The 13,121-nt window shown below is 40.7% G+C and overlaps 1 protein-coding gene and 1 long non-coding RNA gene across 2 annotated transcripts; one reads left to right on the plus strand and one right to left on the minus strand.

The window, feature by feature from the left end:
- Positions 1–644: 644 nt before the first annotated feature.
- LOC114570048 (uncharacterized) lies at positions 645–8,768 on the minus strand. Its single transcript, XR_003694455.1, has 3 exons — positions 8,579–8,768; positions 1,065–1,197; positions 645–731 (listed from the first exon to the last, which is right to left on the minus strand). It is a non-coding gene; the product is annotated as an uncharacterized LOC114570048 (long non-coding RNA).
- LOC114570047 (trichohyalin-like) lies at positions 2,173–4,785 on the plus strand. The gene has a single exon (XM_028600244.1). The coding sequence runs from the start codon at positions 2,365–2,367 to the stop codon at positions 4,558–4,560; it is 2,196 nt and encodes a 731-aa protein (XP_028456045.1). The 5' UTR covers positions 2,173–2,364; the 3' UTR covers positions 4,561–4,785.
- Positions 8,769–13,121: the final 4,353 nt, after the last annotated feature.

A 13,121-nucleotide genomic window follows, 5' to 3' on the forward strand; every position in this document is an offset into this window, starting at 1 on the left:
TCAAAACGTATTTCGTTACAGAATACAGAATACATGCCCACAAATGTAATTTGTAACGTATTCCGTTACGTTACTCAATCTGAGTAACGTATTCTGAATACTGGATTACTTCAGGATTACTTCTACATTGAGTTTTACAGTTTTATAAGTGTAGGAATGCGACCATCCCATCCAGCTTACTAAACAGGCATATTATGGTGTGTTCTTTTCGTTCCAACTGGCTGAATGTATACCTGAACAAGCAGATAGATTTTTGTATTGGTAGTCCCGAACTGCATACTACAAAAATCTAACCGCGGTCTAAGCTACCACGAGCTAATTTTAGCTAACGTTAGCTAGCAGGTCAAACGGGGCTGTCAGTCTTTAAACGGCTCTGGAGCTAGTAAATCAGCACGTATACGTATAGGAGAATGGAAAGTCCCACGTCAATGTTAAAATAGCAAGGTAAACAGTAAAACTACAGCAGACGACTACCCTTGGCTAATTAAAAAAATAACTTAGTTTAAGATGCTTCTTCAGGTTGGAGATGGATTAATTTGGACGCTGAAAGAAGGCTGGTTGCTGGCAAGCAGAGGCTGCACTGCACATTTATATTTCGTTCTCCCTGTTCTTTCTTTAATGTGAAATGCTGTTTGAATTTCCAAGATAGAAACTTATTCCTGCCCTGGCTCTGTCGTGCCGGTTCCCACTCCATTGTGACTGCGAATTTTTTCGATTTCATATCGGGGCTTCTGGAAAATGCGATAGAGTTGCTTTTTATTCAGAGTGAATAAACTCGTTAAAACAGAGAAGTATCGTCAGGTAATCCATTGATTTCAACAATGTAACTGTATTCTAAATACCAACTATTTAAATTGTAACTGTAACGGAATACAGTTACTCATAATTTGTATTCTGAATACGTAACGCCGTTACATGTATTCCGTTACTCCCCAACATTGGTCCAGTGGTAATACAATCTGTCTTGTAAGATGATAATTGTCTTATACAGTTACAGTGTATTTAATATTGCATCAAATGTACTTCATGTACTAGTGGTGTACTTTATTATGGTCTTAACTGACTTTTCATATGTTGGTTACAGCCCAGTGTCGGGCCCATCCATGCTGCCTTTCGGTCTTCAGCCTGAAGTCTGGGCAAGTGTCCTCCCCTCCATAAAACTGCTGCAGCACTGGCACTGTGGCATTGATGGCAAGCCTGTACAACATGAAGAATAGAGGAAGGTTTAAAGGTCCCATGGCATGAAAATTTCACTTTATGAGGTTTTTTATCATTAATATGAGTTCCCCCAGCCTGTCTATGGTCCCCCAGTGGCTAGAAATGGCGATAGGTGTAAACCGAGCCCTGGGTATCCTGCTCTGCCTTTGAGAAAATGAAAGCTCAGATGGGCTGATCTGGAATCTGCTCCTTATGAGGTCATAACAAGCAAGGTTACCTCCCCTTTCTCTGCTTTGCCCACCCAGAGAATTTGGCCAACCCATGAGAGAGAGACATCATGGCTTTCAAACGAGAAAAGTGGCAGTTGGTCAAGGCCACACCCCCACCCTCCACCTTGCCCCTCCCACTCTCCTCCTCAATAGTTTCAGACACAGAAATGGCACATCCTAAGGAAAGCTCATTGTGGGACTGGCTCTAGTGGCTGTAATTCTGCACCAAAGCTGAATTTCGGGAAAGAGACTTCAGATACAGTATTAGGGGACCACTAAGGTCTATATAAAAGCATCCAAAGAGCACCATGTCATGGGACCTTTAAGTATGATTTCAGTTTTGTTTTTTGTTTAATATGTTTGTGTTTTAAACTATTACACATATCGGCTCAAAAGTGATTTGCAGAGGGGGGATTTAAACCTGTTCCCTTTTCCTGGTTCATTAACAACATGGGTTCACTTTGTCACTTCTACTTCATATAGCCTTTTTTTGTTGATCACATATTTTGGCACACACTGTTGAGCTCCTTGTAAAGAGCTTGAGTGGCATAGCTTGAGTGGCATAGCAACAGTAACCAAGGGGGGAGGGGAACTTTAGAATGTGGGTGGTAAGTTATCAAAAGCAAAGGCAAATCAAAGGCCAATGATGTCAAAGAATGTCATGATGTCATCAGCTGACTTTGATTGTGTTTAACTTCCCAAGGTCCAGACTTTAAATTTGCCCATTTAACCAAGTTGAATTAATGTAAGAAGTTGACAATTCTATCTGAAATCTGCTACTTGTTACTGAAACAGGACCAATCTGAGTTTTCTGAGGTTTTATTAATGTTATTGAGTGATTTTAGGTCGAGAAGATAACAATATCACTCAAAGGCACAGACTTTCTGCCTTTTCTGCATTAAGTACTATCCAACCCCAACGAAAGAAACCAAAAGAAATGTCATACTTAAACAAAGACTCAAAAGTCCCCATGCATGACCAGAAGGAGGAGGGTTATGATATGAGACTGCACCGAGATGACAGAAAACACTACAAAGGACGAGGACTGCACATATACGAAGAGGAACAATCCAGAGCTGTTCCAATGCGCTCCTCTTCAGTATACGGACGTCGTCCCCTTCCCGTTATCTCCCAAACAGGCTGGCAGTACCCACCTGTGCCAGAAGACTACAGTCAATATATCCCAAGGCGACACAATACCAACTTAGATAAACAACAAACTGTAATAGCTTCACCAGATGAATCCAGTTGCATTCTGCCCAGGGCGGATTGGGAAAGAATCCAGTCTTTATTAAACCAGCCCAAGGCCAAAATGTACACCAGGCAAGAAACGGTAGACAGCAATGCTTTCCATCAGGTTTCCAAAGCAGAGAACAAAATCGTGAAAGCCAGAATAGGAGAGCTACAAGCAGCAGCAAAACTTGAGAGGCAGACAAAGGAGGAATATTTGAAAAAGCTTGCTGCAGAGGAGGTGGAATTAAAGAAAAAGGAAAAGCAGGAAGCTATCGAAGAAGCCAATACTAAGAGGCTTTACCAGAATGGCTCTGTCAGAAAATTTAACAATGGAATCTTAAAGACACAGTTGCAGACAGAGAATGAGATACTCATAGAAATAAAAAAAGAAAAACAAAGACTTGCTCAAGAACAAGAAAGACAGTATGTTGTGGAGATTTGGCGTAGAGTGGAAGAAGCTCTGATACAAGAGCAAAAGAAAGCTTCCCAGAAACAGCTTAACATCCAGTCTGTGGCAAACCATTGCATTGAGCAAATCAACGTAAAGCAACAGCTAAGAGAGGATGAGAGACAGCAGGAGAAGGAAGAGAGAGATAGACTCCGGGCCCTTGCTGCTTTGCATGCACAGGAGCTAAGACATGAGGAAGAGAAAATGGTGGATTCACATAAAAGCAGTTTGCAATTTCGACAAAGGGAAATCTCCAGTAAAATCCTTGACAGAGAAAAGGAGGCACAGAAACTGATTACGGAGGAGGTCAAAAGACAACATGCTCAGTTTGACATGGAAGAAAAGCTGCAGCAAAGAAAAATTCACCAGGCTGAAAAGCTCAAAAAGCTTCAGGTACCAAAAGAAATTGTGACAGAAAAATTGGCAGTCAGTAAAAAGAAGCAGGCTGCCACATCGACTCATGAGGAGTCGAAAATATCCAAGGCGATGGCTGAGCAAGATGCTAAAGTGGCAAAGCAGCAAAAGGACAAGGAGAAGAATAGGGCTGCTATGCTCAAGTCAATAAATGCTCAGAGAGAAAGAAAGGTACAGGAGAAAGAGCAGAACAAGAAAGAAGAGCAACAGAGCAAGATGGACTGGTTTCAGGCCCACAAAGTGTCTGACAGGTTGTTTCTAGAACAGAAAAAACAAAAGGCTAAGAGGAACAATGACAATAAAATCAATTGTCGAGACACCAATGCCACCATGACGGCTGAAAAACACGCCCGTCTTGAACACCTGAAAAGACATGATCATGATGCTGCACAAAAGCAAGCAGAACAAATTTGTGAGAAGGAGAAACAACTCCAGCAGTATGTCAAAAAGGCTGCAGACAAAGATGTTCAGCAACTTTTAGCTGCAAGCACAGGAAGGCGTGGTGTTATTTCTGAGAGGGGGGAGCCCGTCTACTATAGCATAACAAGTGATGAACCATTGCCCAGATTTGCCACTGACCAGACGCGTTTTGTGAAACGGTATCAGGAACACAACAGCCTGCAGCTCAACATGGATATGAAGCCTGTACATTTGCCACCTATTGCCAGAGCAGCCCAGGTAAAGTCCAACAACGCTTTAGCAGCAAAGGAAGTTACAGTACGCCTTTGTTCTACAGCTGGTGCTGGGGTGTCCCACGCACGTGAAGCATTACCCAGATTGAGCACTGCTAAACAGCGCTTGACACGTGACGAGCTGCAGCTAACTTACAAAGAGGACAGTATGGTTGACCAGCAGACCCGCTTACCACCTATTTCTACAAAAGAAACACCTGCAGAGAAACACTGTCTCCCTAGGGGTGAGAAGGGGTTGCAATACCGTTTTGAGACGGGTGAATCATTGCCCAGATATGCCACCGCGCAAACTAGGTACATTAAACAACGCCAGGAGCACAATAATCTACTGTCCGGGTGGCCTTAAATGGCCAGCTACAACATTTCACAAATCAATCCTCTACATTTCCTCCTTTTCCTCTTTCTTCTCTCCCTTCATTTAAATGTCTTCTTATTCTTTTTCTATTTTCCTTTCTTCAGGACAACATTAGTGGTGAGCACTGATGCCTAACAGCGAGGTTCTGTTGGTCCAGACCTTTTTTTGTGGCATTCCATGTTCTTGCCATGTTTGGGTGTACTCTGGGTGATTAGGTTTCCTTCCCCATTCTAGAAATATGGTTGATTATTAAAAAATAAACAATAAAAAATAATATAACGGTATACAAGCTGCAGCTAATTTACAAAGAGGACAGTATGGTTGACCTGCAGCAGACCCGCTTCCCACCTATTTCTACAAAACACCTGCAGAGAAACACTGTCTCCCTAGGGGTGAGAAGAGGTGATTCACCCGTCTCAATACGGTATGTATTGAGACGGGTGAATCATTGCCCAGATATGCCACTGCGCAAATTAGGTACATTAAACAACGCCAGGAGCGCAATAATCTACTGCCCAGGAGGCCTTAAATGGCCAGCTACAACATTCTTGTTTCACAAATCAATCCTCTACATTTCCTCCTTTTCCTCTTTCCTCTCTCTTCATTTAAATGTCTTCTTATTCTTTTTCTATTTTCCTTTCATTAGTGGTGAGCACTGATGCCTAACAGCCAGGTTCTGGTTGATCCAGACCTTTCTGTGTGGCATTCCATGTTCTTGCCATGTTTGGGTGTACTCTGGGTGATCTGGTTTCCTTCCACATTCTAGAAATATGGTTGATTATAAAAAAATAAACAATCAAAAATAATATAATGTGATTGACTTTCATTTTTATTCAGCAATGCACGAACAAATCGCACACGTGGCACTTTTTGAATCACGTTTGAATATGTTTAAAAGTGACAGAATCTCTTCTAAAAGTGTAGGATATTTGAATAGAGGAGACATTAAGTTGGCATGTCCAAATGGCCAGCATAAATATATGGTCATGTAACTTTTTAAAAAAAGTACAAAACTACATTTAGTTGAAATATAGAGGCAGGTGGTGTTGGCAGTCCTGGTTCTAGGCAGGGGCAATAGCCCCCCAAATGCTTATTTTGTCCTCGTCGGTTCAACCAATAATAAAAATGTCACATGGAAATGATTCAACCTGAGCAGGTTCAGTCGGAGACCGTCAGACTTTCAGAATTAGATGGACTATTAAATATTAGATTTCTGTCTTCTAAAGCAGTATTAGTAAACAATTTGATATCAGATAATCAAATTGATCTATTCTGTCTCACCAAAACATAGCTCTGCCATGAAGAATGTGTTATGTCTAAATGAATCCACTCCTCCCAGTCATATTAATACTCAAATTCCTTGAGGCTCAGGCCGAGGAGGGGGAGTTGCAGCCATCTTTGATTCAAGTCTGTTAATTAATCCTATGTTTAGTCCTTAAATCAGACAAAGTACTTATTGTAGGCGATTTTAATATCCATGTGGACGTTGACAACGATAGCTTTAGTATTGCTTTCAACTCACTACTAGATTCAATTGGAAATTGAAGATTTAGTAGTATTTCCGCAGAATCCTTTATTATCAGAACATTTTTTAATAACTTTTGAATTCTTACTACCCAACTATACGAAATTAGATAAAAGCTTCTACACTAGATGCCTATCTGACAGTGCTATAGCTAAATTTAAGGAAGATATTCCAATAGCATTTAACTCAATGTCGTGTTTTAATACAGTGGTTCCCAAACTTTTTTCCTTGGCACCCCTCCTACTTATGTCTAAGAAAAGATGAAAGTTAGTTTTAGACTGCCGGGGGACGTCCTGTGACACACTGAGCTTCTGTGTGCATCCTTGTCCCAGAAATGCTTGTTACTAACCTAGCTCTGGGGAGCTTATTCCCTGGAGTCCTTATGTTTTTGTTTTTTTCGCACCCAGCATGTTTCCTTGGATTAGGGTGGCACTTAATGGTTGCAGCTGTCCCGGTGGTCCGGCTCCACGCCCTGGTATGCCCGGTTACACTCTGCTACGCTTTGCAGTGCCCTGCTACGTCCTGTAGCCCTGCTAGCCATGAACTACAACTATTTCTAGTCATAGTTCCATTATCTTTATTGTGACTATTATTACCACTGTTCATCACACCCCAACCGCCCCGCCAGATGCCGCCTACCAAGAGCCAGGGTCTGTCCGAGGTTTTTCCCTAAAAGGACGTTTTTCCTCATCACTGAGGTTTCTTCCTAAAAGGAGTTTTTCTCTCTTGTGGGAATTACTGAAATTGTTGGGTCTTTATAGAGTGTGGTCTAGACTTACTCTATCTGTAAAGTGTCCTCAGATAACTCTTGTTATGATTTGATACTATAAATAAAATTGAATTGAATCATATTTACACTGCTTCACAGGGGAAGCAGAAATAGTTTCAGAGGGCTATTTCACAAAACCAAGATAAAGGATTAAGCCGGGATTTCCCAGTTATCGTGGCTCAGTTTAGTCTTGACTCGGTTTCACAAAAGCAGAGGCACCTAAGTTACCATGGAGATTTATTCTGTACAGCTAACCTGGTCTAATCCTGGAGCCTTTTCTGTTCACTCAGCACTGGTTATTACCTTATTGTTATCAACCTGCATTCAAATACAACATGCGCATTGCCGTTCATTTAATTACTGTTATTTAAAGTTGTGATTTTTTGTTGTCATTGCTACTGTTATATTACTTACTATAAAGACTGCTGTTCATATTGTTAGAAGTTTGGTGTATTACGGCAGTTGTTGAGATAATTAGAAAAGGCTGATAAAGTTGCCAAATGTGTTTTAAATTAAGTCATTTACTAAGGGCAATATATAAAATGCACCTTCATCTCCAGTCAGCTGGCTTCACCGCTCGGAACCCGCCCCCCCTGGCACCCTGCCCCCCCTGGCACCCTGCTTCAGGCCGGTTACACACTGCACCAGTCGCGAGCGAGCGTCAGCCGCCGCGTAGCGTGTCCGTTTATATTTCGCCCCCATGTTAACATGTTACGGTGCAGATCCACTTGTCCGTGAGACGCTTCTGTCGCATCGCACCCCGCTCTATTCCTATGGGTGACGTCAAGCGACTTCAACGCTCCTGCAAAGCATTCCGGGAAGCGCTACATTTGAAAAAATGCTGCGCGTCAAGAAGCTGGCTGATGCCCAGCTTTATGCAAATGAATTGCGTTGAACGCGACGCGACTATCCAGTAGAAGTAGACGAAAATCTTTCAAACTGACCTTTGTTGATCTGAAATGAAGACATTCAGCAACTGCATGGCCTATTTCTCGCTTAAAATGTTTTCAGAAACACATTTCGGTGAACTATTTTTGTAAAGATCGTATTCTCAACATTGACATATATACAATGGACCAATAGACCCCGTTGCTCTGGACGGAGACCAGTGAAGGCTATTAGAAGCACTTTTCCGGTGATCACTTGCTTTACTGCGCAGCCTCCAACTGACAGAGACAACGTAAGTGTGACGTGAGCAACGTGTCTGAAAGTTGTATGTCTTCTGGTAGCTGTGACAAGAGAAATCTTAATCATTTCCAATCTTACAGAGACGGAGAGTGTAGGTATATGTAAGGAGATAACATAAGCACAGGCTAATTATTGATCACTAACATGCTAGTTAACATTTGTAATTAAACCTAACCAGCTAATGTAAGTCGAAACTGCCTGCGAGCTTCTCCTGTACTGTACGGTAATTCCTCTACTGTGCGACAGTAGGTCACTTGGTTATGACACAATCGTTAGCTTATTTTTACAAAAACGTCTGCTACGGAGCCATAACGTGAGGTACAAGGTAATGGAGCCTTTTATACATTGTCGTGTTTCTTTATAAATAAACAATGGACAAATAGAGTCTTTAAACGCTTCAGATGTAAAGTTATTCGCAGTCAAGTGACGTAAAAAAAATGGCGGTCAGTGTAATGCTAACAAGAGGTGATCGCTTTGTAGCAACAAAATGGCAACATCGGAGGTTCGCGTTCTGAAGCGAAGCTTACCCCCTTGATTCTCAACGAGCCGCCATGACACTTTGTTGAAATTCTCGAGTAGACACACCCACGTAACGCGTTCGTCCAATCAGCTGCTGGTTAGGGGCGTGGAGCATCAACCATGGCTATATGACGTTGCGACGCCACGCGACAGTCGTGTCCCAATAGTGGATCTGTACCGTTAGAGCTTATGGTGCGTTCTTTTTGTCTTGTAATCGCGACTAGTAGCTCGAGTGTGACGTCACATCCATGTCAAAAAACGAGTAACCGCGGGTTGTTGCATTCTTTTTGTCACACAGTACTACGAGTCGGAGAAAAGATGGATTTCTGTAACATTTTTAGTAACATTTAGGATTCTATTCACCCAGTTATTGACATATTACACAAATATATTTCACAGTTTGATAAATGAAAATTACGTTTTGATTAATGTTAGGCTACTGCTCTGCTTTCTGCTCAAGACTCGGCTTAAAGCCATTGTTGTCATATAGCAACCGAGCGTCTCTAGCCAATTTCAGCTGCACAAGCTACAAAATAACTAAGCAGGCGGTATTTAACTCTGTAGCGACATGCCTATAAGTAGCAGTATACAGTGCTATGTGTACGACTTCTTCATTTGGTTACAACAAAGACAAAAGTGCTTAAAATGGTAGAAAACCACAATGTTTACTACGTGTGATGCACGACGTAGCCATCTTTGAAAGTGAACTCGGCGTCCTCCGAGTTCAGACGACTTGACGAGTTGTATATACGACCTCGTTGGCGTTCTTTTTGCAACTTCCGGTTCGTAACTCCGGAAAACAACTCGTAAATCGACTTCGGTGGACAAAAAGAACACACCATTACACACTGCCGGCGTGAGACGCGTGCCTGCTAGAAATAGAACCGACGCCTATTTTTCACGCGAGACACGAGCGTGTTAGAAGCGTTTCCAGGCAAAATAGAATAGGAAAATATATTTATATGTCATTTAGACACGAATGCATATTAATAAATGACATCTTGATGTTTGAAAGTCTAGGTTTTGACATCAATGTTATAAATGTAATACAAAATTTCAGAGAAAATATTTTCAAATGTTGCACTGGTCATACAGAACGATCTTAGACATAAGTAGGGGGGGTGCCAAGGAAAAAAGGTTGGGAACCACTGCAATAAAGGATTCAATAAATTGGCATTCTTAGCACATCATTTGTTTTGTCCTGTAAACTGAGACTATAATTTGGGAGGATTTTACAGTTATAAAAATCTATCCTAATTGTACAATCCTCCTTAATTATAGTCTTAGTTCACTGAACCGATAACTATGTAGTGTAGACTACTGTACATTCATGTAACAACAGGGAGAGGACACCCCAATGGTTTTTGACCTTATATTTTGCTGGGGTGAAATAACTGATGAATCTACTCTGTTACATTCATTGTTTACAGTGTGCATTATGTTATCAATAGTTTATAATAGAGTCCAATTTCTTCTGTGTCTTTCTTTTCTATGTCCATATATATGAGTGAGCAATTCATATAATATTGTAAAGAAGGAAACTCGTCCTCTATAAAAAAAATTTAAAAAACTTGAGAAAAAGTGTGGCAGATAATAATGGACTGACTGAATGAGAGTCTAAAAATATAGCTAGATTTACAAACTACTGCTCTTAACTGAAGCCATAATTTGTGCGATTAGTAGCCTAATCCCTGGATGGTGTGATTATGACGGTTTTAATTCAGAGCAGTGGTCAGTTAATGTCTATTTTTAGGCTGCTTACGCATTCAATCGGTCTGCCATGCTTTCTCTCGCTGTTTCATCATTACAGCGACCGTGTTTCTTTTTTACAAATAATGTGTTTCACATTATCATACTTCCACAATAAGCTGCTGCTCACTCTGTATAAAGTATGAACAATGTATATTCTCCATTTTAGAATCAGTAAATCTGTTATTGACCTTGCGTTCTGTTAAGGAAAGCCATGAACGTGCATCTATCCGAATTACTTCAGCCAGGCTTGACCTAGTCAAGGCCTTACCTAGCCTGACTTGGCCTTCGTGAAACACACAAAACCAGGATGTGTTGCGACCTAGAAATGTTATCTAGAAGTATTTTTATAATTTCAGAATTTCCTAGAATAGGGCATATGTTCAGAATTCTGTAGGGAAATCACTGTTATCTCATCGTAATTTCATTTTAAAAAAACATTCTGGATATTATTCTAATTTATGTTACTGGAAGGTGAAAGGTCGCTTACGATGATGTCATAAGTCAGCGCGGCAGCCAAGAAAAGAGCTGAGCCGAGTGAAGTAAACAAACGGAAAAACGTAGGCTAGGTCGCTGCTATTAGAAGTTGTTTGTTGCTTTGTGTAAAAACAGAATTCCAACAGAACTGGCAAAATAAAGTTGCAAAAGAGAAGACGGAGTCTGTTTTAAGTGTGCAACAGATGCACTGATTAGACTACTGTAGTCAAGGCTAGCTTTATCGGTTATCCTAGATTACTGCTTATGGGAAACAGCCCCCTGGTATCTATTGAATAAGTTGCAAAGCGCGCGTGTGTGTGTGTGTGTGTGTGTGTGTGTGTGTGTGTGTGTGTGTGTGTGCGCATCTGTCTTTGACATATCTCATGAACCGTTCATCCAATCTACTTCACACTTGGTTTCCTGGTAACCCAATAAACTTGGGGTTTGGATTTTGGAGCATCTGGAGCAGTTTGGACAGCATTGAATATTGGATATTAAAAACTGTGAATAAAACTAAAATAAAGGATGAAGAAAAAAAATGATGTCCAAAAAAAACCACATTCTGCACAGCAGCATGGAGTGGGGAGGGGGTGTTTAACAGCTTTGATTGCGGTTCACTTTTTGCTGCTTCCAACGCTACATGATTGCTGGATATACCATGCAAACGTTTCTTAACTTTCCTGGAGCACAAGCAGATAGCTGACAGGAAAATTGTGTTAAAAAAGGTAGAGAAAAAAAACAGGCACTACAATATCGCTGGCTCTTCCTTGTCTACCCTGTCTACCCTTCACAATAAAAGCCCAGCTTAAATTCACTTAGAGCATTTCGCTAAGAGGACACTCCACGAAAAGCAACAACAAACAAAAGGCAGACGCTGTATCTTATTAAGTTATTATAATGTATTTTATTTAAGGTAAATATAGTCTGTACGCAATAGCTGAGTTTTAACATGGCAGGATAACTCTTGCTCCTCTGAGGGACTTAAACAAAAGGTGTTATGCCCTCCACTGCTTCCTGGGCAATGGCATGGTCTGGAATTAGCTTTGGTGGTGATCACCACTTTCTGATAAGACCAAGATCATTTTTACCTTGGAGTCTTACGGACTTCCTTTAGGGCCGGGATAGCTGCAGCATCCGCTTCTGACAAAAAAGATGTGGTACCAGTTGAACATTTAATTGTGTGCACAGTACATAAAAATACCTTTTTTATAAAAACTTTTACCCGTGGGCTGTAATTAACAGAAATTTGTTCAGTTGGTTGCAAATCGGTGTTAAAATTGTGACATAAATACTCTCAAATCTTTCCATTTGTCTCCTGAATGCTTAGAAAGGGAGACATGAGGGGATGAATGATATGCTGTAAACATTTTCTGTTGTTCATGGTCAAATGAACTGACGCAACACACTTGTTATTTGACCAAAATATTTGAGTGATTGCGAGTCATTCACTTTTAAGTTGTCCATACCAATGTTTTTCATACTATTCATATGGTCGTAATGACACGTGTGGTATACAGTGTCCTTCTGTTGTGTGTTAAAGATAAAAGGTGCATTTATTGGCTTTGAGGCATTTATTGGCTTCGAGGTGCCATGGTTTTCTTTTTTATTCTGTACATGTGATACGGTCATATAATTGTAACTGTTATAGTACAGCATACAACCAAGGTTAAGAGAGAAATGTTTTTGTCTCGGTCTGGGCTGGGACCGGGGGGGCGAGGTGTGTGTGTGTGTGTGTGTGTGTGTGTGTGTGTGTGTGTGTGTGTGTGTGTGTGGACAGATAGTCTAGCTAGCTGCCTGGATTTACCTTGCAGAGATCTCAGAAAAGGTTAACCATACTCCTCATAAATCGACCGGAGTTTAAAATGCCAACACAAAGTAAGCCCAAGGCAACAGATATCTGGCCTAAATTAGTGAAATCTGTTGGTTACAGGTTGGTCATTCTGAATTGTAGCTTCAACTCCTAACAAGACAAATGTTAAAAGATATCTTTTCAAATAAAAATTGTATTATCTTCATTGGCATACTTATTTGCTAACTTTATAGTATAATTTGAGCCTTGAGATTTAGCAACGCAGTTAACATAACGTTAACATAACCCTTTGAGCTTGATATGCTTATGTTAGCTAGTGCTAGTTAATGTTAGCCTGGTAAAATACGTTAGCTAACGTTAATGTTACAAAACTACGGTGTATCTTTAATATACTTTAACAAAATACACTATGGGCGACGTTATGTAGGGGTATTTAAATATTTGGTTAACGTTGTTAATGTTCAGTTTTATATTTTTTGAGTTGGTTCACTATAAATTGGACTAGCTAGCTAAGT

The sequence above is a fragment of the Perca flavescens genome, chromosome 15 (assembly GCF_004354835.1).
Source record: "Perca flavescens isolate YP-PL-M2 chromosome 15, PFLA_1.0, whole genome shotgun sequence".
Taxonomy (NCBI): domain Eukaryota; kingdom Metazoa; phylum Chordata; class Actinopteri; order Perciformes; family Percidae; genus Perca; species Perca flavescens.

What these genes read in the sequence shown, in the direction of transcription:
- LOC114570047 (XM_028600244.1), top strand. Translation starts at nt 2,365, where the DNA reads ATGTCATACTTAAACAAAGACTCAAAAGTCCCCATGCATGACCAGAAG.